The sequence below is a fragment of the Sceloporus undulatus genome, chromosome 3 (assembly GCF_019175285.1).
Source record: "Sceloporus undulatus isolate JIND9_A2432 ecotype Alabama chromosome 3, SceUnd_v1.1, whole genome shotgun sequence".
NCBI classification, from domain to species: Eukaryota; Metazoa; Chordata; class Lepidosauria; order Squamata; family Phrynosomatidae; genus Sceloporus; species Sceloporus undulatus.
Window position 1 is genome coordinate 148,668,225 of NC_056524.1, and position 26,311 is coordinate 148,694,535.

At 38.8% G+C, this 26,311-nt stretch overlaps 1 protein-coding gene across 1 annotated transcript in view; it reads left to right on the forward strand.

The window, feature by feature from the left end:
* The window catches only part of PIK3AP1 (phosphoinositide-3-kinase adaptor protein 1), a 53,806-nt gene that overhangs the window by 14,559 nt on the left and 12,936 nt on the right, over positions 1 to 26,311 (forward strand). The window contains 9 exon segments of the mRNA XM_042456460.1: positions 1,920 to 2,062; positions 7,418 to 7,562; positions 10,436 to 10,578; positions 13,210 to 13,339; positions 14,396 to 14,592; positions 15,668 to 15,857; positions 18,952 to 19,032; positions 22,879 to 23,061; positions 24,021 to 24,086. Of these exon segments, the coding sequence (XP_042312394.1) occupies positions 1,920 to 2,062; positions 7,418 to 7,562; positions 10,436 to 10,578; positions 13,210 to 13,339; positions 14,396 to 14,592; positions 15,668 to 15,857; positions 18,952 to 19,032; positions 22,879 to 23,061; positions 24,021 to 24,086 (1,278 nt within the window).

Here is a 26,311-nt window from a genome sequence, read left to right on the forward strand (position 1 = left end):
AATGAATTTAAGTCTCCGGGACTAGATGAACTCCATCCAAGGGTATTAAAAGAACTGGCAAATGTAATATTGGAGCCATTGGCAATAATCTTTGAGAACTCCTGGAGAACAGGAGAAGTCCCAGCAGACTGGAGGAGGGCAAACGTTGTCCCCATCTTCAAAAAGGGAAAAAAAGGAGGATCCCCACAATTATCGTCCAGTTAGTCTGACATCAATACCAGGAAAGATTCTAGAGCAGATCATTAAACAGAGTCTGTGAACATCTAGATGGCAATGCCATAATCACAAAAAGTCAACATGGGTTTCAGAGAAAGAAGTCATGCCAGACAAATCTCTTTCTTTGATAAAATTACCAGCTTGTTAGATGAAGGGAATGCTGTGGATATAGTATATCTTGATTTCAGTAAGGCCTTTGACAAGGTTTCCCATGACATTCTTGCAAGTATCCTTGTAAAATGTGGGATAGACAAGGTAACTGCTACGTGGATTTGTAACTGGTTGACCAGACGAACCCAAAGGGTGCTCAACAATGGCTTCTTTTCATCCTGGAGAGAAGTGACCAATGGAGTCCCACAGGATTCTGTCCTGGGCCCAGTGCTATTCAACATCTTTATCAATGACTTGGATGACAGATTTGGGAGCATACTTATCAAATTTGCAGATGACAAATTAGGAAGAATAGCTAATACCCCAGAGGACAGGATCAAAATTCAAAATGACCTGAACAGACTAGAAAGCTGGGCCAAGGCTAACAAAATAAAATTCAACACAGAGAAATGTAAGGTACAGCACTTAGGGCGGAAAAATAAAATGCACAGATATAGGATGGGGGACACCTGGCTGAATGAAACTACATGTGAAAGGAATCTAGGAGTCCAAGTAGACCACACATTGAACATGAGTCAACAGTGTGATGGGGCAGCTAAAAAGGCCAATGCGATTTTAGGCTGCATCAATAAAAGTATAGTGTCTAGATCAAGAGAAGTAATAGTGCCACTCTATTCTGCTTTGGTCAGGCCCCACCTGGAATATCGTGTCCAGTTCTGGGCATGACAGTTCAAAAAAGACATTGAAAAACTGGAGCGTTTCCAAAGGAGAGTGACTAAAATGTTTACACACTCCCTCGGAGTGTAGTGGAGTCTCCTTCTTTGGAGGTCTTTAAGCAGAGGCTGATGGCCATCTGTCGGGGATGCTTTGATTGAGATTTACTGCATGGCAGGGGATTAGACTGGATGGCCCTTGTGGTCTCTTCCAACTCTACGATTCTATGATTCAAAGCCTCCCGGACAGCAGGATAAAAGGGCGGTCTGTTCATCCCCTTAGTTGGATATGTCTCTTTTGGACAAAAGTTCCCAAAGCTACAGCTTTGTCAGAAGGAAGACTATTTTTATTGGAACAGGCCACCTGGGCAACTTTATAAACGGTGAAGAACTTCACTGGCTTTAAGTTACCTCACACATCCTCTGTAAATTGAAAAGAGAACAGAGTAGCAGATTCTAAGAAATGGTGCTAACATTATAATGATAGGTGTTTTACCAGAAAATTAAAAAATAAAATAAACGGCAGTGACCTTGGAATAAAAATCCTTATAAAATCCGTGAAATAATATTTTCTACCACTTTTCTGTTTGTTTGTTTTTTTAATTTATTTTAAAAAAACCACCTTTCTGGATATCTGTAAGGTTGGGCACAGATTAGATAGTTTATTGCAGAAGATGCTGGGGAAAGTTATATCAGGCCAGAAGCATATTAATTCTGTTTCTCAGACTGAGAGTTAAAAACCTATTGAATACTGTATCAAAAACTAAGGACTGTGAAGATGGACAGTTCAACTTCCTTTTCAGGTAATTCTTAAGTTAAATAATTAGTTTGTTGCTGAACTGCTTTTCAAGATACCATTTTCCTTTGTGCCCTGCTTAGATTCTGGTTGTGACTCAGTGACTGATGCAGAGGTGGAAGATGACAGAGACCTACACAATTCATGTAATATTACAACGAACCGGCAGCATCGGACCAGACTAGGAAGCCTAGTTGCAGTGCAGCCAGATCGCATACGCTGTGGGGTACAGTATGCTTTCATTTTTTCAGGATTAATAAGAGAGGGAAGAATGCAGTGGCTGTTGATGGTGTTGATTGTTGTGCTGTGGGTGTAGCTTAACTGTGCCACAATGTTCCTGGCTGCCCCAGGCTTGTGCTTGTATTGCTAACCCAAAATACCTATCCAATGGTATTTGTTTTCCTATCCCCATAGTGTGTAGGGTGGTGTATCCTTTTCCTTTTAGCCTGGAGAAGAGAAGGTTAAGAGGTGATATGATAGCCCTGTCTAAGTATTTGAAGGGATGTCATATTGAGGAGGGAGAAAGCTTGTTTTCTGCTGCTCCAGAGAACAGGACTCAGAGCAGTGGATGCAAGCTACAGGAAAAGAGATTCCACCTCAACACCTGACAGTAAGGACTGTTTGACAGTGGAACACACTCCTTCCTCGGAGTGTAGTGGAATCTTCTTCCTTGGAGGTGTTTAAACAGAGGCTGGATGGCCATCTGTCGGGTATGTTTTGATTGAGAGTTCCTGCATGATAGGGGGTTGAACTGGATGGCCCTTGCGGTCTCTTCCAACTCTAGGATTCTAAGATTCAGCAAGGTCTTTAATATAATTTATTTGTCCTGTAATCTTTAGTCTTAACAAGTCCAGTTTTCCTCTAAATTCCCATTACTTTCTGTTATGTGTTCATTCAGATCTAAAATCTGGGTAGACATCTGAGATATTAATGCTTCAGTTTTAATGATCACAGGATCAGTTTTCTGATGGTCATATTTCTGATGTCCTTTATATTGAACTCTGCTTAAATGACAGTGACAGAGGCAATATTTATTTCCTCTTTTCTAAAATACAGCTTGTATAGTTTCTCTTGTTCATCTTCCATATCATATTTCAATAATTTTAGATACTTGCTTATCATCATTTGAGCACAACATTTCTTCAAATTTTGACTTTGACACATCAAAGCCCAATAATCTCATGTCCATTTTAAATCTCTCAATCAATTGTCTATTTTAAAATGAATGTTTATACCTCGTGTCCCCCATTCATCAATTGTTTTCAAGATATTTTGATTTTTGCCACATTTCAGAAGATCAGAATATGCCAACCATTTTTCTTGAAATTCGTTTTCTCTGATATTTTACCAAAGTCTTGATCTATATTTACTACATATTCTCAACAAACTTTTCTAACATAATAGATTATTAAAATCAACAATAGGTTTAATTTTATCATATAAAAAAAGCATGCCGTCCAAATCCTAAATCATATCTTTCTAGTTGCAAAAGTCTCTTTTAAAAGAGTTGTGAAATCTTCCATCCATACGAATCCACAAGCATTAAAATATAATTTGAAATTGGAAGTTTGATCTTTAATTTTTGAGTGCTATGCTATCTTTCTGAGTTCTTAGTTTTGCTTAGTTTCACTTTCAAATACTACCTCAATTAAGACTGTACTTTGTATATTTATGATGCAAATTGTTTGTATTCCACCACCAAGTGGAGGCTATTTAAGGTCTTTCAATAATATCTGGCCAACCTTAATGGATGCTTGTGACTCTTCAGGTTTGCAATGCGGAATGTTGTAATTTCCAGGGCTCACATTTCTACTAGACAACTTTTTAACTAAGCTGGACTGTTAACCGGGAGACTGCATTTGCGTCTTGTGGAATCCTTACATATTGTTATATGCTTATAGATAATAATTAATCTCACAAAGCTAAGAGCAGTATGCAAACCTTGCTAATAATGGTCAGCCATCTTGGTCAAAATCTAGCTCATAGTTTTATTCTGATCTGTGAGTAATGTTTCTTAGAATGCATCACTAGCTGGGAGCAGTACTATTGAATTTGTGGGAAGCCCTAAGCACAGTTGCTTGTTCAGTATTATTTATTTAGTTAGTTCAAGGATTTATATCCCACTTTTCTCCCACAATGGGATTCAATGTGGGTAAATTCCACCTAATAAGTAACTAACCTAATGAATAACTAAATCCATGTAATCACCTTTAGCTTTTGATCCTCATATTTAAATATGAGTGTTGCTGTAGCCATCAGTGCTTTTCACAGCCGAAGACTTGAGTGGCAAATTGTAGGATCTTCAGTTGCTGCAGAATTTAGCTGCATTCCTGTTTTGCAGTTTGGGAGTTTCTTAAAATGAAAATAACATTTTAGGATACAGTTTTAATATTTGCATTTAAATATTTTCAGAAAAGAAATGAACAGCAACAGCAATCATTCTTATTGGACAGTCCAGTTAGTTCGCTTTACAGGCAGGTGGAACTAATAGGCGTATGTGGTACATTCAATCCTGTGTGTTAAGTAGCACATAAAGAAGGGACACTATTGTGAGGCAACATTACTATCTCTCTATAATTTTACTGGCCCACAACAGACAGGCCAAAAGTGCCACACTGGGGGTGTGGTGTTCAGATGATGCGTGCCCCCAGATTGGGCCAAAGTTGTGCTGCAGCTGCCTACCACAAAAGGACTACAAACCTGACTACAAAAGGAATGCGAAAATACGTTCCTTGCCAGCGGTCTGTTGCCGACCATGGTGGCAGCTGACCTTGGGATCATGGTGTCTGGTCACTGTGATCCTGTGCCACTCAGGGTGTGCTGGAGTGGCCAGAGATTGATTGAGGCCACTGTTCCTACATATCTTCAAGTCAGTTCTATTCAGATTTATTCAGATGAGGTTTCACACTGCCTTCCTTTTAGGCTGAGAGAGTGTGACTTGCCCAAGGTCACTGAGAGGGCTTTTGTCACTGAGCAGAGATTTTGACCCTGGTCCCCAAAGTCCTAGCCCAGCACTCAGACTACTACACCACACTGGCTCTTTAACCTATAATCTAGCAGGGTTGAACTGTCCAGCACAACGCTATATATATATTCCACACAACAGTAGGAAACAGTGGAGAGGTCTTTTATTTATTTCTTCCTCTAAAAGTTTTCACTTTGTGCCTTTGAAAGTATTCCTACAAGTAAGAAAACAGTTCTTGGTGAAATGTCAGAAGAAAGGAGAGTGGATAAAGAATATTGCAGCACCTCAATTTCCTGTTCCTCCCCTTACCAAGTAGAAACAATATGCAAAATTAAATTGCACATATATAGTTTGAGTACATTTTGTGGAAAACGTTTAAACTATAACTCTCAGAATCGCCTAGAAAGCATGGCCAGTATCCATTCTGAATGGGGCCATTCTGGGAGTTAGAGTCTGAAAATAATACTTTCAAGCTCTAATTTGCATCTGCAATATCAAATATAATATTATCATATTATATTTGACACCTGGCTGAATGAAACTACGTGTGAAAGGGATCTAGGAGTCCAAGTAGACCACAAGTTGAACATGAGTCAACAGTGTGATGCGGCAGCTAAAAAGGCCAATGCTATTTTAGGCTGCATCAATAGAAGTATAGTGTCTAGATCAAGAGAAGTAATAGTGCCACTGTATTCTGCTCTGGTCAGGCCCCACCTAGAATATTGTGTCCAGTTCTGGGCACCACAATTCAGAAAGGACATTGAGAAACTGGAGCGTGTCCAAAGGAGGGCGACAAAAATGGTGAAGAGTCTGGAAACCATGCCCTATGAGGAACGACTTAGGGAGCTGGGGATGTTTAGCCTGGAGAAAAGAAGGTTAAGAGGTGATATGATAGCCCTGTTTAAATATTTGAAAGGATGTCATATTGAGGAGGGAGCAAGCTTGTTTTCTGCTGCTCCAGAGAACAGGACCCGGAACAATGGATGCAAGCTACAGGAAAAGAGATTCCACCTGAACATTAGGAGGAACTTCCTGACAGTAAGGGCTGTTCGACAGTGGAATGCACTCCCTCGGAGGGTGATAGAGTCTCCTTCCTTGGAGGTCTTTAAACAGAGGCTGGATGGCCATCTGTCAGGGATGCTTTGATTTGGATTTCCTGCATGGCAGGGGGTTGGACTGGATGGCCCTAGTGGTCTCTTCCAACTCTATGATTCTATGATTCTATATAAATACTACCAAATGCACAAGGGACATGGCCTAAAGCCAACAATCTTAACCATGAGATTGAAGCAGGAATTTGTAGCTCTTAGTTAACATTTAGAATTCTGCTGGTATTATACAAAATGTAGAAGTAGTTGTTTCTGATCTAGTAATGTTCATTGGTCACTGGAATATTGGTTTAACTCAAAGCTCAAAGGCTCTAATTAAAATTAATGAGCAGGACCAATTTTCTATATCGTGGAGTCAAACATTGGACAGTATCCAATGCCATTCATCTCCTGGCAGAATCCTGCAGAAATGGGAGAGGTGATCTCTCTTGACTACAGCCTGCTAAGTGTCCAATTCTGGAGGGCTAAAAAATCCTCTGGAGCAAGCAGAGGCAGAAGGATAGGGAAAAGGAAGTTAGCTGAAATGCTCAGTAATTCCACTAGTTAGCATTATTCAGTGTTTTTTTAAAATTTAAATGCATACAACTCACAAAAGTGATTGCTTATTAACTGACTAATATTCTACTTTATTTGGACTTTTGGTAGAGGATATGAAGGAATCTGGAATTGTATACTTATCTATTCTATTTATTCAGATCCTTTATGATGAGTAGTAACTGTTAAAGAAGAAAGAAAGACGTTAAATAGGAACCAACGTTACATTTAAAATTATGTGCCATATGTGGAGAAAGTTCCCAATTCATGGTTGTTAAAGTTAAAATTACAAGACAGCACAAACATTGAATTGTTACAATGAGTATAGTTATTGTAATTCTTACCATTATTGTTACTACTGCAATTGTGAGGGAAGAAAGTCCCACAGTTGTGTGGAAGTCACTAGTTCATGTTCATGTGCAGATCAGAACTGTTGAGCGAAAACTATGAACAACTATGTCAGTGGCTGAAACCAGTAAGGCCATCCATCCGCACAGTAGCCACCAAAGTGAGGTGGAAAATCCCCTGATAAGTTCTGAAACATAATTGGTTCCATCAGTCTGTGGTACATGAATCAAACAGACTGGTCTACAGAGGCATAATATACATCAACTCGGATTTATCTGAATTAGTATATTTGCATTTATCATTCACATGTTTTCCATGTGAGGCAGTGATTTAGTATTAAATGAAAACAATGTGACTAAAAATTGAAGATTGTGGATTGAGAACTACAAGCAGGAAGTACTGTACTTTTTGAAACAAAGAAATCATAGTCCCAAGCCCACTGGAGGATACATATGCACAAACCGTTTGTCTTGTAATTTGGCACAAAGTGCTCTTACTTTCTGGCTTTGACATTGAAGAACAGGAATCTGTCATTCATAGGATTTTACTGTGCTCTTCTGTGGGGTACGGGGTCTTCTCAGAAGTGATGGATTCTACTTTTACAAATCTTATGCTCTGTTTTTAGGTGCAGACAACAGTTTACATGATCTTAAAATGCAAGCTTGATAGCCAAGTAAAAATGGAAGTGGAATTTTCCTCTGACAGCCATCAGCCAGTGCGAGTACAGGCTAAGATGGAGAATGAATATACAGTCTCAGTTTGCACGCCTCGTAAGTACAAAAGGTGGCATCCCTTTACTAACCTTCATTTCTCTGGCAGAAAATACAGTATTAGCAAAATTGATCCTTGTTTCAAAGGTGAATTTACAGCAAACAACAAACAAGAAATTGCTACTTCTTTTCAAGGCTGCAGCCAGCACCTATTATAAGTCTAGTTAATTTACATAAAGCTACAAATAGATGATTGGTAGAATGTGACCATCTAAAATAGCCTGATTAGATTATGATTCGTGATTTTGCACTGAATAATATCTGAAGTAAGGGGTTGCAGGTCTGATGGGCTGATGCATGACTTCCAAACATGGGGAGAACAGTCTCCACAGGAAGCAGAAGCTCACTTGCATAACTGGTTTTCCCCACTCAGCCAAATGTCCAAAGTACCTGTTCATTTTCACCAAATGATATTGTGGAAAACTTAAAAGAACTTTTCTTCAATCTGTAAATGTGATGGTTATATGCCTTTTAAAAATATCAAATTTTTGCAAATATTTCATTAGTTTATATCCAGATGACAATGTGTAAAGAAATAGCACATGAAGTTTGAATAAACTCGATTCAGTTTTTTTAAAAAAAGAGATTCAACCTAAACATTAGGAAGAATTCCTTGTAAGAGATATTCAGCAGTGAAATAGATTGCCTCAGAGAGTAGTGGACTCTCCTTCTTCGGCGATCTTTAGAGGTTGGATGGCAATCACTCAGATGTGTTTTAGTTTTGTGTTTCTGCATGGCAGGGAGTTGGACTAGATCACCCTTGCAGTCCCTTCCAACTCTATGAGTCTGTGATTCCAGATTCTTAATTAAAACAAAATAATTTCTCCTATTTTCCTAAATAGACTAAATATACCAATGCAATCACTTGTACAATGAACTTTTGTTTCATTTTCAAGCAGATATTTTTTCAGTACAGTCCATCACAATAAACGTTGTACTTTTCTGGCTTAAGACTATAGCAGATTTCCCCTGAAACCAAGATTCTGAACCTATTTTTGGGATAGCATATTGCAACCTGAATATCTTGGAAAGAAATCCAGAGTTGATTCACTACTCCATTTGACAAGGAAGCCACCTGCTATCATTGCCAGTGACTGACACTTTTCATCCACTCTCCACTCTCCAAAAAGTAGCAAATATGTGAATGTTTAGGTTAAGAGTTCTTAGTCAGGAGCGCTATGTTTCTACAGTCTCTGGTTTGATTTCGATTGTGGCTAAAACAAGCTGGAAGCATGAAGACTCTCCATGGAAAATTCTTGACCTTCCTGTTTTATTTTCAGATACGATCAACAATATGGAAGTCTGCAAGTTTCTCTAATGTTATCTTTTACCACACATTCAAGCGGTTGTGAAAGCAATATTTCCTGTAGTATGCATAATGTCATTACTCCCTTTTAAAACAGTGCTACCATTGCTTTTTGGTGACATGCTTTTCTGACACTTATTTGTAGAAATGTCTCCTCATTTTTTACTGTGCTACATTTAGGATTGAATCATTCTTGTGAATGCACAAAACTGCCCTTTCCATAAAACACTGTAGCATTAATGGTCAGCTTGATGCAAGTCATATTTCCCATTACACAGTTCAAGGCAAAAGAAGGGTGGATATTGATGACATATACTCCAAGATTTACCTGTGCCTGTAAATTCTTTTGATGGTAACCTTAACTCAAGTTTTATACAGACCACTCTTTCTTAAGCATTCTTCTCGCAACTTTCTTCTAAGGATACAAGATTATTATTGCTGATGCCATTACTGCTTCACTTGGTTACACTGATTTTAAATCTAGACATTCACGCTATGCAGTTATAGCAGTTTTGGACTACTTTAACTATCATGGTTCCATTCAATTAAATATGAGCATCTGTAGCTTGGTGTAGCACCTAAAATTCTCAACTACAGCATTGTATAGTGGACCCTTGTTATATGCTGGGGTTTGGTTCCATGATCCCCCGTGTATAACAAAATCCGTGTATGCTCAAGTCCCATTAAATATAATGACATAGCAAAATGGTGTCCCTAATAAAAAATGGAAAATCAAGGTAAATTTATACTTTTTTGGAACATTTTCAAACCGTGTATGCTTGAATCCATGTATAAAAAAATCCGTGTATAAGAAGGGCCGACTGTATTATAGTGCTGTAGTTCAGGGAAATACGTACCAAAACTCTCTGACTTAGAATTCTGAGTATCTCACCAAACTACAAATTCCAAGATTCCCTAGACTGGAGGCAAGATCACTAACAATGGTATCAAATTGCTTTAATTGTGTAGTGTGTGGATATAACTTCAGTTTAATGCAAAGAGCATGTTACAGTACTGTAATCTTATAGTCAACAGATAATGAATGACATCTCCATGTTCCAAAAGCAAGTGTAGCCTGCCTATCGTTTAAAACTCATAAAAGGAATCTGAATCATGGCTACAACCTGGCCACCCAGAAAAAATAACCTATGGTCATTAACCTGTTTCTTACAGAGATTCATGTGATGCCATCCACAACAGGCAAATGTCCATGCTATCTTCAGGTCTTTCTTATGTGGGTGGAATTTAAGTTAAGAACCATCAGTATAACCAAATAAAGAATTGCCATAATCAAACATCCCAATCATCTCTGAATTAAGACAATTACAAATTAAGAGTAGGACAAAGGCAAAGACTCTAAGCTGTCTCTCAAAAAAGCAAATCATTCTAAATAAAGACTCAGTGGCTCTTCAGCGCCTATACATTCAGCTGCTCTATGGTTTAAAGAAATACATATGGACAGTCATACACAAATTGAAATTGCCTTCATTGCTTTTTTTTTGTGAAAAATATAGTGAATTTTCTTTCAGGTTAAGTGTTGATGATTAATCTTTGTCTCATCTTCCAGAATTACCACCTGGAACTGCGTGTCTGCGGTTATTTTCTGGTGATTTAATGATAGTTGAAGCAAGTGTCAGCTATTACACTGATATGGAGGAAATTAGCAACTTGTTGGCTGCAGTCGCAAATCCAGTGGAATTCATGTGTCAGGTAAAATGTAGCTTCTAATGAAACAGAGGAAAGAACAGTGGTATTTGCTACCATGAAATGTAGCAACAGTTGCCAGATGGAATTGCTCTGAAAGGGGATGAGATAAATCTGTGGAAGATTAAGGTCTGGAACAGACTGGGAATTCTGGGGACTGTAGTTTTGTGAGACATTTAGTCTTCTCTGTCAGAGAGCTCTGGTGCCACAATAAACTACAGTATAAGGATTCCCTAGCACTGAGCCAGGGCAGATAAAGTGATCCAAAACTGGATTATTTCTGCAGTGTGTTTTGCACCTGTGAAGCTCAGAGGGATGTTAGAGTGGGCCAGGAGATGACACCCATCCTCCTCCACCAGAGGCCTGGTGGCGCGGTGGTTAAATGCCAGTACTGCAGCCACTTACTCACAAACCATAAGGTTGTGAGTTCAGAGGCTCAAGCTCAACTCAGGTTTGGATCCTTCTGAGGTTGCTAAAATGAGTACCCAGTTTGTTGGGGCAAATTAGCTTACACTTTGTAAACCACTTAAGGAGTGCTTAAGTGCACTGATAAGCAGTATAGAAATGTACTTCCTATTGCTATTGTTAATCAAAATGGTTCTTCATTCCTGTGAGTCCTGGCTTCATTATACCACTGATGCTGCATCCTCACTGCAGAAGTAATCCAGTTTGACACCACTTTAGCTGCCATGGCTTAGTCCTTTGGAATTCTGGGAACTGTAGTTTTGTGAGTCATTTAGCCCTCTCTGTCAGAGAGCTATGGTGCTGCAACAAATTACAGTTCCCAGAATTGAGCCATGGCAGTTAATGTCGTGTCAAACTGAATTATTTCTACAATGTGGATGCAGGTTGACTCAGTAGAAGTAGCAACAGCTTCTGGAAAAACTAACGTGGAAACCCAGGCAGCAGTAAGTGGTGTAACTAGTGGAATTAATGGGAAGTTACTACTGGAATTAATGGGAGGATGGCCCTTGTGGTGTCTTCCAACTCTATGATTCTAGGTGAGAGCTGAGAATTTTTTTTTAAAATTGTGCTGAATTTTAGAGCCCATACTACCTCTTTTCTACAGTAGCTCCACTGGTGGCTGGTCTGTTTCCATACATGGTTCAAAGTGTTGGTTGTTAACTCTGTGGCTTAGATTTGGGCTAGGGCAGGCTCATATGTGGAGATATAGCTTGTCAGAAAGCCAAGAGAAGCCCTTAGTCTCACCTCTTTTACTGGCATGATTGGTGTAGAGATGTGTAAGCAGCCCCAGCCACCTTACAAGGGAGGGTGGAATGACCTACTCTTTGCAATCTTTCCATCAGCAGAATTTTTTTTTTTTATTATTCCAATGGGCTTTGGAAAACTAAAAGGTTTTAAAGAAAGGGATAGGGGAAAGATAATCTACTTTTCCTGTTTTAACTGTACTGTTTTTAAAGCTGCTTTTTATCATTTTAACTCTGTATTTTAAATTGTTTTAAAATGTTGTTGGCAACTTCATTCCATTTTAATGCTGATCTTTTGTAACTGTATTATATTTTAAGGTTATATTGTAAGTTGCCTTGAGTCCTAATTTGGGGGGAAATGTGGGGTATAAATAATGACAGTGGCAGTGACAATAATGACTTCTGTATAGACAGACCCAGTATTAACTCCAAGGGCTGCTGGGGACTATGGAGGCAGTGAATCCACTGTTGATTTTACTGCTGATCCTCCTCCAAAGAATAGACTCCAACATTGGCAGAGTTCCCATTCAATGTGGGAAGAGCAGAGTGGCAGTCAAATCAAGATGGTTTTTGCCGTTCTCAGTGTAGCAGATCTATTGGCTGTCCTGGTGTCCTTTTGGAGGAAAACTGGCTTTGGGCTCATCTACATTTGCCAGAATACTCCAGGCTGCCCCTGGAGTGTTCTAACCACAAATACCAACAGAATCTCCCCCTTACCTGCAGCAGCAAAATGCATTGATGATGGGCAGCTGCCTTCTGATGCAGTCCTGTGAGCCAGCCAGCACCACCAGTGAGGGCCCAAGTCACTGAAGTCAGAACAAGGCACACAGACTCATTGGTGTAGCCACTAACATGATTTTAGAAACTCCAGGTGCATCTGTACTGTAGAAATAATGTAATTTGAGACTATTTAACAGCCATGGCTCCATCCCACAAAATTCTGGGATTTGTAATTTTATGAGGCACCAGCTATCTTGCGCAAAGAAGCCTAAAGACCTTGTAAAACTACAAATCACAAGATTCCATAGGAAGGAGCTACAGCACTTAAAGTGGTGTCAAACTATATTATTTCTATAATGTAACTGCAGCTTCAATCTGAAAAGGAAACATAGGATGTCCAATATTTATATCTTTATTTATGATCTTATTTTCAAAAACTATAATTTCATTGAGTGTGTATATTGAGAAACCACATTTTTACCAGTGGTCAGAAGCTGAGGAGCTTCTACCATTAAAATGCAGCATTGCTACCCTCCTATTTAAATCAATCAATCTGTTATGGAGCATTTATTGACTGAATGCTGGCAAGCAGTTCTCCAATAAAGGTATTCCCAAGATTTTTTAAGCAATGGACGAACTATAGATACATTCAGTTTCAGAGTTTGTTTTTAAATATTTCTGGTATTGATGGATTCCTTTTTGTATTCAGGCGTTTAAAATAGTACCTTACAACACAGAAGCTCTGGACAAAATTCTGACAGAATCATTGAAAAAGAACCTTCCAGCATGTGGTTTGCATCTCTTAGGGATCAACCAGCTAGAGGAAGAAAACATTACTAGTGAGTTTGGTTGGAAAAATATTCCATAAATACTTACAGTACTCACGTGTATTTAAAATGCATAATACTATGGTAGGAATAAATGAGACTTTCCTTTCTCTTTCCCCCTTTGTTCTCAGTTTACTTCTGTTGCTGTAAACTTAGTTCAGAGTGCCAAAGTTGGTTGCACTCAATCCAGTGGGGGAGAGGAGAGGAGGGGTGCAATTCTGCTCTTCTTGATCGGCTTAGGCAAAAGCAAACTGCTGCAGCCTCTCCTGGCTTATATATTTTTTTCCATCAATAATCTTTGCCATCTTGACCACACCCTGATATTGTTTGGCCATGTGTGTCTCTATTTTTGTCCCTGAAATGTTGGGCATTATAGAGAACCAGTGTGGTTTAGTAGTTTGAGTGTTGGTCTACAACGCTGGATGTTTGAGTCAGCCACTCAGTGGGTAATTTTACACAAGTCACATTCTCCCAGGCTTAGGAAGGCAAAGGCAAACCCCTTCTGAACAAATCTTGCCAAGAGAACCCTGTAATAGGTTTGCCTTAAAGTCACTATAGGTCAGAAACGCCTTGAAGGCACACAACAACAGTAACATGAACTTCTTGAGTCCTAACTTGGTTATGCGTATGCATATCTGTGTATCTAGGACAAGTCTGTTGATTCATCAAAAGAACACTGCAGCTCATAAAGCAAAAGTAAAATCACCAATGCAAGAAATGCTAGAATCTTAAATTATGACATTAGAATTCAAGTGAAAAGATAAGGGAGGAAACATTCCTTTAGATAGCCTGGTTGGAAGCTGTTTTATGTTTGAAAGTTTAAAACCCATAGTTTGAATTAATGTGGAAGTGGACTGGAAGGTAGTACAGATGGCAAAGTACTGGAATAATGTGATTATATCAACCTCTCCAGGTACCAGTCTAGCTTCTCTCTTTTAAACCAAATAAAATTGTGAGTCCATTTTGAAAGACAGCTTTATTTCTGTTACAGTTGCAAGTATTTCATGTAACACTTGCTGGCACAGCTGATACTAACAATAAAGTATTTGCCTTTTTTTTCTTCTTCAGGCCAAAGGGATGAAGAACTGCCCACACTTCTGCATTTTTCTGCAAAATATGGACTGAAGAACCTTACTGCTCTTTTGCTTACATGCCCAGGAGCCCTACAGGCCTATAGTGTTGCCAACAAGCATGGTTGGTATCCTAACAACCTTGCAGAGAAACATGGATTCAAAGATCTACGGCAGTTTATTGATGAATATGTGGTAAGCTGGTTTGTTTCCCATCAATTCCCTTTTGGTAATTTTGTGATAGAGACATAAATATTGTGACTAAAGCTTAACTACATAGAATGATGTCTCACACTGAAACAATAGCAACAAAGATTCTAGTGCTACATTTTACATACAGTCTTATTCTTGTAGAACGTGATAATAAAATTTGAATGCCATTCAGTTCCTCAGATAATAAAGAAAAATTGGCCCTGAAAGTCCAGGTCATTTGGATGCCATTTTGACAGTATAATAATCATCTGAAGAATAGAGCTTTACAAACCATCTCCAGAATGACTCTTGATAGCACTTTTTAGAATTAGCGACTGGAGACACTGGCAGGTGAACGTTCAGATACTTCCATTTTCAGGTCAGAGAAACTGCTTCATGGGGTACATAGGGTATATATAATGGTAGGAGTTTATCACATGGGGGAAATCCTGTGCAAAAACGGGGGTTTACATTGGGGAAAAACCCCACAAAAGCGGGTTGAATTTCACACAACGTCATTGCAATACTAATGTTAACCTGAACAGAAAGTGGAGGGAAAGTAGATAAAAGCCGCTCCCTTTTTTGGGAGGGGGATCTCGAAAGTAAAAAGGAGCGATTTTTGTTTACTTTCCATTCAGGTTAACAGAAGTTTAACAAAGACATGTGTTTTTCTACCTTTTAAATCCCCCCTTGCAACGAGATTTCTCCCATGTGATAAACTCCTTACTGTGGTTAGTTGGTGGTTACTCATGACTAGTTCCTTTATGATTGAGGGTCAGAGATGGTAGAAACCCTTTTTGTTTGGCTGTCCTGGAATTTCTGGGACCAGATTATTTTAGTACACAATCTAGGTTGCAGTTGATTACTCCTCCCATTCTCTAGGTTTTATTGTTGGCATCTTTGTGTATGGGCTGGATAACAGTACACGAAGTCACAGGCTGGGTATGCATTACTTACTGCCTTTGAACCAGTAGTGTGGCATCTTTTGAACTAATTGTGTGGCTGTGCTTTTAGTTGGGTTCGTTGACAGTCCCCATTGTCTCAGATAAGGGTTTGTTGCACTTCTTTTTTTCTGCAGGAGACTGCAGACATGCTGAAAAGTCACATAAAAGAAGAGCTGATGCAGGGAAAAGAAGATGGTTCTGTTTATGAATCCATGGCTCACCTCTCTACAGATCTGTTGATGAAGTGTTCTCTGAATCCTGGCTGTGATGAAGAGCTCTATGAATCCATGGCTGGCACGTTTCCCAGTGCCACAGAGGATTTGTGTATGTATATAGTGTTCATATTGCTTTTACATTCTACATACCGTACATGCTGTACTACAATAGTGTATATGGTAAATACAAAAACATAAATCCAAAATGTCTGTCCCTTTCCTTTGCCACTCTCATAACCTGTTGCTTGGTTAGGATAAAGTTTGGTGACTGGAAGTGTAAATGTAAATAAACTTTTGACCCTCTTTTGCTTTTTGTAGGAAAGAGAATGCTCCTCATAGCATTCAAAAGTTGAGTGTCTAGATGTTAAGTCCTCTCCAATGGGTGTCAGGTGTGTGTGTGTGTAATTTCAGGTGAGAACAGTGCCTTGAAAAAAGATTGATGCAATGCTGGTCCCATTGCCACAGTGTTTCAGAGAGGCTGCTATAGACTTCTGTACCACTTTTAGCAAACGGTCAGCAAAAAGTGTGGCACAATATCATTCTTTTTCAGCACTGAACAAGCACTTGATTCATTTCTCTTTTAATTCTAATGTTCACTTCTCTCTTCTCATCCTCCTTCACCTCCCTTTGCAAATCTTAGTTGATATTTTCAATCTTTTTTTCTCTTTCTTCACCCTCACTCCACTCCAAATTCCTGCCTGTACTAATCTCTTTCACACTTAATTCTTGTCTTTTTCCTCTTCTCTTTCTTTTCCATCCCCTACACAGGGACATAGCCAAGGGGGGGGGGTTCTTGGGGGTCCGGACCCCCCCCTTCCATTAGAAAAATGAATGATGTGTGCTGCTGCGCCACTGCACCCAAGCCCCATTATAATGGTAGCACTTAGTCTGGACCCCCCTTTCTAAAATCCTAGCTATATCCCTGCCCTACAAGTTGTATATTATCTTGTACTGTCCATCCTCGCCTTACACGTTCCAGACCACCACCACCCCGCGTAAGGCAAATTGAGCTTATGCTCAAGCCTCCTTCATTTAAATGGAGCATGCCCCCACAGTGCACGGCACAGTGCGTGTCATGGGTGCGTGCCCCATTCTCCATATTAGGGCTCGCCATCTGCATGACCTCAATTCCATGTATGGCAAGCCCGCATATGGTGCAGGCACACTGTATGACAGTTTTTCATATCATCTTTCTTCCTTCTTCCTTCCCTCTTTCTCTCTCCAACTTTCTCCTTCGCATTCTCCATGAAAAAAACCTGGGGTTGTCCACGAGGGCCAAAAGACCCATGTTCCCCACAGCCTTGCATTGTCCTATTTGGATGATGTAGGCCAAATCTTCAGGACTGGGATTGAGTCAGATCCTGGCAGATTGGATGCAGATCTCGTGGATCTGGCCTGATTCCAGGGTAAACGAGGCTTATTGTGGGTCAAAATGATCCCCCGTTTGCCACAGAATTTTACAGAAATGCTGAGGCAAACCCTAGCTGATTTGATGGCCTTTGCATGCTCCTTACCTTTCTGTGCCCTTTCCCTTGCTAAGAAGTCCCCCTGTTGCTGCATCTGACATTGAAATGGGGTGGCTGGCCATGTGGGTGCAGGCAGGTGCCCCATTTCTGCATCAAAAGTCGCGATGGAAGGGGGCTTCTTAGTAGGGGTGAAGGTGCAGAAAGGTAAGGAGTGTGTGCCAATAGTGGGTTCCCAGGCCAACATGGGAACAGGCATGTAAATACCTGCCCATCCCTGAACCATCTTAGGGGCCAATTTGGGTTAGCACCCAGGCCAGGATATTATGGGCTCAGCCTTTCTGCTCAGTCCTGCAAAACTATCAATGGATTATGTTAGATTCTAAGCTTTTTGAAGTTAATAAGATTCAATAAGGATTGCTTCTGAGTAGACTTGTGTAGATAGGATTGTTCTCTTGGCTCCCCCTGCAAAAAAATACTCTTTTATCTTGCCTTTTTCCCAGTCTGGATTTCAAGGTATCTTAAAAGCAGGATTTAGACAACTTTCTTTTTATTTTGCAAAGTTTATTTGGTTGGCATACAATTCCCATATTTTTAAAAAGCATTGCTTGGAAAAAGTGTTAAAAACAGAGCTGAGAAAAATTTGATTTTTATTCTGTTCAAAGCAGAACTTTGAAACTTCTTTTTCATTGGACTACAATGTCCATGACTGTATCTGCACTACAGAAGTAACACAGTTTGACATCACTGTAACTGCCATGGCTTAGTGCTATAGAATTCTGGGGTTTGTAGGTTTGTGAGATATTTAGGCCCTATACAGACAGCCAAAATAAAGCTGCTTCGAGTCACACTGGAGGTATGGTGTTTCAATGATGCATGCGTCCTAAGAGTTTGGAAGCTGCACCAAAGCTGCATGCCAATCCTTAGGACTGGAGCATGGCTTTTGTGCGGCTTCTGGACTCTTAGGACGCATGTATCATTGAAACACCATACCTCTAATGTGACTCGAAGCAGCTTTATTTTGGCTGTCTGTATCAGGCCTTAGTCTTCTCTTGCTGTCAAGCAGCTGGTGCTAAAACAAAGTACAAATCCCAGCATTCCATAGTATTAAGCCATGGCAGTTAAAGTGGTGACAAACTGTTGTATTTCTGCAGTGCAGATATGGCCCATGTGTTGTTAAAAGCTTGCAAAAATATAAAAAATAGAGCTGGGAAAAGTTAGCATTTTTCCTCCTGTTTATTGTACTGCTTGGAAACCTGGTTTCCAAACAGATAAATATTTTCATGTTAATTGTGGAAATAACCTTGGATTTATAGTGTTGAAAATCCAGGTCTTTATATGTTTCCTTACCCTGTTGAGGAATTATTCCTTAATTATCCAGTAGACATTGTACCAGATATATTTGGCCAGTCATGTCAGGTCTCTCGAAATTTTTACAGGGAACATTAGTAACATACAAAGGCAAGACTTTGTCCAGGCTGCATGAAGTGTCTGTGCACCAGCAGTCAAGAAGAAAAGCAGCCCTGGGGCAGAGATTTCTTTTGAGATTGGATTGTTCCAGACAAGGAACAGAGATGCATTCAGGTGCTACATTGTACAGTATGTCTGCACTGCTCCCTACAAAAGCTTTTCCAATGGCATTCCATGTGACAGCTGTAATATGAGAGAAGAAACAATGCAAGAATGAAATAAACTTTTGAAGAATTCAGCAAATGATGTACGTATTTCTTTCCCCCCCAGATGTAGAAATGCTTCAGTCAGATGCTAATAACTCCTTTTCACAAACACCAAAGGACTACATGATGCGCAAGTTCTTAGAAGGTGAGAATGTGTGACTGAGAGGACAAGTCTTGGACTTTTAATATTGTCTCTTGATATTAGCTAAAAGCAAAGGCCATTTTCCTATTTCCACTTATGTGCTTCTTCTGTACAAAAACAGCAATATAATGATTAGTTTAGTATGAATCTGGTGCTGAAATATATGTTTTCAATCCACAGTAGCCAGTTATCTTCAGTGCTTGCAAAGAGATCTGAGGAAGTAGATCAAATCTACAAAAGCTCATGCTACACCTTCTTTCTTGCTGTTAGTCTTAAAGGTGATACAAGATCCTTTGCATACTGATATTCCAGACTAACATGGCTATGTCTTCAGTGCTTGCCTCTTCTTACCTATACAGATGTTACCTATTTTCTGTATTACTCTATGTCTCCAAACTCCTTGTAATTTCTGTATTACACATAGTAAAAGCCAGCATGGTGTACTGGTTTGGGTGTTGGACTAGGATTTTGGAAACCAGGGTATGAAACCCTGCTTAGCCATGATAATCCACTGGGTGACCTTAGACAAGGCACACAGTCTCAACTGTGGAGGACAGGGTCAAAATTCAAAATGACCTGAATAGACTAGAGAGCTGGGCCAAAGCTAACAAAATGAAATTCAGCATGGAGAAATGTAAGGTACTGCGCTTAGGGCAGAAAAATGAAATGCATAGATGGGGGACACCTGTCTTAAGTAGACTACATGTGAAAGAGATCTAGAAGTTCAAGTAGACCACAAGTTGAACATGAGACAACAGTGTGATTTTGCAGCTAAAAAGGCCAATGCTATTTTAGGCTGTATCAATAGAAGTAAAGGGTCTAGATCAAGGGAAGTAATAGTACCACTCTATTCTGCTTTGATCAGGCCCCACCTGGAATATCGTGTACAATTCTGGACACCACAATTCAAAAAGGATTGGAGCGTATCCAAAGGAGGGTGACTAAAACGGTGAAGTGTCTGGAAACCATGCCCTGTGAGGAATGCCTTAGGGAGCTGGTCATCCTCCACCTTCTCAGTTTGAGTCATGATAAGAGGATCAAGATCTGTTTCAAAGTAAAGAACTCTGGAGTCTGCAGAACTACTTTCCCATCCTAAAAATTTTCAAGAGAAATTTAAACATAACTCAAACTGATTAATTCTAAACATTTGGCTTAAGTGTCAATCTTTTAGATTGTAAGCCCTAAGGGTAGGGAACCATCTTATTAAAAATAATAATTGTAAGCCGCTCTGATAGCCATTAGGGCTGAAGGGCGGGGTATAAGTGTCATAATAAATAAATAAATGTTTAGCATGAAAAAGAGAAGGTTAAGTGGTGATATGATAGCTCTGTTTAAGCACTTAAAGGGATATCATATTGAGGAGGGAGCAAGCTTGTTTTCTGCTGCTCCAGAGAACAGGACCCAAAGCAATGGATGCAAGCTACAGGAAAAGAGATTGCACCTCAACATTAGGAGGAACTTCCTGACAGTAAGGGCTGTTCGACAGTGGAACACACTCCTTCAGTGTAGTGGAGTTTCCTTCCTTGGAGGTCTTTAAACAGAGACTGGATGGCCATCTGTTGTGAGTGCTTTAATTATGAGTTCCTGCATGACAGGGGGGTTGGACTGGATGGTCTCTTCCAACTCTATGATTCTGACTCAGAGGAAAACAATAACAACCCCCCTCTGAACAAATCTTGCAAATAACAACACGATAAGTAGGGTCGCTATAAGTCAGAAACATCCTGAAGGCACACAACAACAAGCTAAGTGTGTGTGTGTGTGTGGGGGGATTAAACCAACAACTTTAACAATTCTTTTTTGTGATATCACACCAATCAAATTATGCTAAAAATGTATTTAGAGACATTGTATTTGTCTCCAAAAATCTATGAGATTATTTCTTGGTTTTGCTGCAAATGACTGTTATATCTACTGCTATGGAAACTGTAAAATGTTATACTCACATATATGTACACATATATTCACATAACAAAACGATACATTCCTTTTTTCTCACCAGTACAGTGTAGAACATTCCCGTGGATCTTTGATGTAATTACAACAAATGCATCTATGGTATTTTTCAGAATACATTTATAGCTTCTCTACCATAGTTAAAAAATTAAGAATTATTCTTCTACACTATCTAAACATCTTTCTGCTAAAGCTGAGATAATAAATTTCCTCAGGGACTCGGTGGGGCTGCATCCTCTCCCAATGCTGCTAAAGTTTCTGTTGTCACCAAAATTGCAGAAATTCAGACTAGGAAACATAGGATTTTATCGCACAAGCAAAAAAGACGGGAGCATAGCGGGATGCTCCCATCAACATTTTTTCTCTTCTTTCTTTTCTTCATTTTTAATATTTAATATTTGCCCTTTCCAAAATGCTCAAGTGAATTACAGAATAACCACACTCTCAACAAACAAGGCAGCTCATCTTGGTGGCTGTGTTAATAGTATTCAATCTGATGCCAATGAAACCTAATTCCCATGGTTTATTACTTTCCTTATTGTGTTCAAGCCACATGTGGCCAATATATAACAACACACTGGAGCAAATGATGTTCCACTGTATTTATTTCATAACTTCTCACTGACTCAAGCTTCTCCAACTAGATGTTCTCCCTTGTCCCTTGAGATTGCATTTATCAGACTTCTGCTTGTGTGATGGTCATAGTCAAGCATTCAAGCATCAATAAAGATGATTAGAAGAAGGTGTCTAATCTTTGATCTCATAACAGTGCTGCTCGTACACCTGTCCTGCTGTGGATCAAGAATATAGCAAACATTTATTTCTTTTATGTCAGTAGTAGTTAGTTTTGATAGAGAGTGTGTGCAGTGGTTAGAGATCCTGATTGTTATAGGAACCCCATTCAAAGATAGGAAAGTTATTCAGGGTACTGATTTAGTTTCATTCTTGGGTAGAACTGAGAGAGTACTGCCTGGAAGAGAACAGATAGAGAAGCATCCCTGGGAGTATCAGTGCACAACACAGAGGGGTCTGATTATGTAGACAAGAAGGAATTACACTTTAGGTCACTCAAAGTATCTAACCCTATTACTATTGCCCAATCTGAGGCATTCTTGACTCTTCAGTGCTAAGCACTGTTGCACTTTTAACATGTTGATTATTGGAAATACTATAGACACAACATGGGATATAAATAATAATAATAATAATAATAATAATTATTATTATTATTATTATTATTATTATTATTATTATTATTATTATTTACAGTTATCCAGAGAAAGGAAGAAGGAAGAATAAGGGTTGGCTATTAGTGCAAATATCAGTAATACAGCAAAATTAAACAGAGACTGTAGGCTTTTTTTTTTTTAATTGAATCCTTATTTAACTATTTGATGATAACATAGTGTGGAACTGATATATATTCAAATTTTATTATTCTCTGATTAACAGTCTAATTAGGTGTGATTATTTTGATAAATGAATTGTATTCAAAGTGCAGATATGAATATCAGAATGTTTCTGAAAAATGTAGGCTACAATCCATGTTTTATGTTAGAATGATGCATTCCTTTATAACATTTGATATTTCCCTTCTAACACAACCCCTCTCTAAATTTGGGCATTCTTTTCTATAAATTACTAGAAGAAGCAAAGGGCCTACACTCTGTCCCTGCCTCCTCCACTTCCACCCTCAGTGTTTTGCTGGAGAAAGTCTGAAAAGAACTGTAACCACATTCATGTAAACACAACTGCAGAGCTCCATATAGTAGACCATATAATGGAGCACATATTCTAAAAAAATTAAACCTCATTTTCAGTGCTGTAAAAATAAAACATATACAGTTGCTTACCTGTGTGTGGCTTTGCTTCTAAATATTATTTCTTCTCTAGGTGTGAGTGCAGATGTGCCGGAACCAAAAGAGGATATATATCATAAATGTGAAGATGAAGACGTCTACCACAAAGTGGAGCAAGACAGTTTCCCTCAAGAGCTGGTCAACAGACCTCCTGTTCCTGTTCCCAGACCTGATCCCTCCTTGAAACAACAGGACAAACAATCATACATTTACAAAGGTGACTGCTGAACCAGAATCACTTGATTATTACTTTACAAAAACAAAATTTTGGTGATATTGCCTAGAGTGGGAAAACTTATACTTTGTGTGCTTATAATAGGTATCAAATTGTTTTAATTCTCACTTTGATGAAGTTCTAGTTTTAATGGCACCATTTGAAAACATATGAAGAAAAAAATTAAAGTGCAGAAAAGAAATGGTAAACAGAAGTGAACTCCCATTTACGGGGTCAATTAAGCTTATAATAATGTTATACTTAACGAACTGTCTGTTGGAAGGCAAGGAGGATATATCAAGGAAGAGGTTATGTCAAGGAAGACAAAGATGCCAATCGATCTTTTTTCTGTCCTCTTCAAAAGACAGGCAGGCGGAGTGTGGGTGGTGGTGGTGGTGGAGTATTACAGTATCAGTATTACCAATCACAGAGAAATTTTCCTGGGACATTGACCACATAGAGGATGTCCACATTTTGCTATGATCTGCATAATAGGTCCCATTTTTCTCTAAGCCACAATAGTTGTGCAAATCCTAGCAGTCACATGAATATCTCATTGTAGTTTACCCAAGCATCTCTTGGCTATATGGTCAGAAGTGGTTCCAAAATGTTTGCAGAAATAATTGCATGGTGATACGAGATGTCTAAATCAGTCTATAGTATTCAGATATCTTGAATATCAAATCCAATTTGGCAGATCACCAAATTAAGTATCCATTTCAAACTGATGTTGCGGTTACTGTGTGGGTGGGAAATCTGGCACTTTTAATTTTACATATTTTAAGTTTATAAAGATTATATGTAAATGTATAATTTTGGAATTGCCGGTTTTGTTCCATTTTACTTATGCTGATTTTAATTTTATGCCTTTTTATTTTAATTATTTCAGTGTTTATTACTAACAGTTGAATTAGGTGAGCTGGAGAACCTTAAAATATAATATATACATTGTCTCTATACAGTATTTGCAGACAAAAATCAACTGAGACCAGGAAATCTCTATGTATCTGGAGGGACGATGAGAAATAGTAAGTCAAAACTACACTTTTGTTTTCTGATGGTATAACAGGCTTATTTTTTAAGGTATTGTGATTTCTACTTATTGATTAGGTATTGTTACTTCCATTCTTCATGTTAAGCTTAAAATGAGATATGTGTGAGACAGTAGTGAAATTGGCTGACAATGAGAATATTTGCACAGTAAAAACAGTTATTAGTGTGAATACAATGAACCCGAAAAGGTAATAAAGAAAACATTATAATATTGTTTAAAACATAAAATTAATGTAACAAGAATATACTAATATGTCCTTATGTGAACTGTCTAATTAAAAAGATTGTATGTACAGCACTGTGTAAATTTACAGCGCTATATAATTAAAGCTTAATAATAATAATAATTTTGTTGGTGGGGTTGTAATGCATTAGGTATGCGATATCATATGTAGATTTCATGCAAAAATGTTAAGTTATTTTGGTTAGATATGATTAACTGTATTATACAAATTATTATGTAAATGCAAATACAGAAAAAATAGGACACTAGGCCAAGTAGTTCATACTTTGAAATGGATTTATTTGTAATGACATTGAGATCTAGAAAAATTGCAAGATTTGAAAAAGAAAAGAATTGGTAAACTATAAAGAACTGTACACTGGATACTGAGAAGTAATGTCACAATATTTCTGTTGTTTTGTTGTATTCTTTGTTGTCTGATTGTTTTTGTAATGTTGAAATTTATTGTTGATTGTTGTGATTGTTTATTGGCTCAATATAAAATAAAAAATAAAATAAAAATAATTTAAAAAATAGTCTGAATCTCAGAAAAGGTTGAAAATGATTGCCAGCATCAAAAGCAAAAGCATGCATAGTTCTCAAGATAATTTTGTGTTTTATGAAATTATACAGTCCGTCCTCCCCATACATGAGGGATCTGTTCTGGACACACACACACTCCGCGTATGGGAAAAAGAGCATATGCTCAAGCCCCATAGAATATAATGGAGGCCTGTGCTCGCAGCAGCGTATGGGGCGCGGGGCACAAGTACGCAGCCCATTATTTCTGCCAGGGCTTGCCTTCCATGTAAGCTCAAAGCCACGGAAAGCAAGCCTGTCTATAAGGAGGGCCAACTGTATGTTTTAAAACTATATGTAGGCCCTTGGTATCCGCTGTGCTTTCATTCAGGAATCCCCCATTAATACCAAAACCATGGATGCTCAAGTCCCATTACACACACACACACACACACACACACACACACAGTGACATAGTTGCCCCCAGACTCTGGAATAGCCTACCAGAAGAGATCTGTCTTATTAACACTCTAGATGCTTTTAAGAAAGCACTTAAGACGGATCTCTTCCAGTGGGCTTACCCACCTGATCTACTATAATTGAACCCGGAAAATGTTTACCCCTATGGATGATGTGCACATAGATGGTAATTATAATGTTTATATTATTTTTATAATTGACCGATAATTAATATATAGCAGGAGTTTGTGAGTTTGTGAAATTTATGTATTGCAATGTTGATTTTATCTGTTGTGCTCCCGACTCGATCCATGGGGAGAGGAGGGAAATAGAAATAAAGATTTTATTCATTTATTTATAGGAAAATGGTATCTCTTATATAAAATGGTAAAATCAAGGTTTGCTTTTTGTTTTGTCTTTTAAATATTTAAAAGCTATGGACGGTTGAATCTATGGATATAGTTGAATCCATGGATGCTGTACTGTTATAATGTTTACATAGTAAGTACTGACAACATATTTCCAATATTTCTTGCAACAGTCCGCTAGTATTACCATCCCCATATGAGGAATGGGACTGAAGTTATGAAATGGCTTGCCTAAGACAAATTCATAGTCATCATACCATTTGGGTCAGGGATTTCCAGCTCATTTTCTGACTGACTCATAGAATTGGAAGGGCTCCCAAGGGCCATCTAATCCATCCCCATGATAGTGCAGGATGCACATCCCTGAGAAGTGGCCAGACAACCTCTATTTAAAAACTAATTGCACCCTATCATAGAATCATATAATTATAGAGATGGAAGAGACCACAAGGGCCATCCAGCCCAACCCCCCTGCCATGCAGGAACTCTAAATCAAAGCATACCCAACAGATGGCTATCCCACCCTCTGTTTAAAGACCTCCAAGGAGGGAGACTCCACCATACTCTGAGGGAGTATCGCCCCTCTCTCACACAGGTCTCTTTGTGCTGCACACACCCTCCACCTTAACTT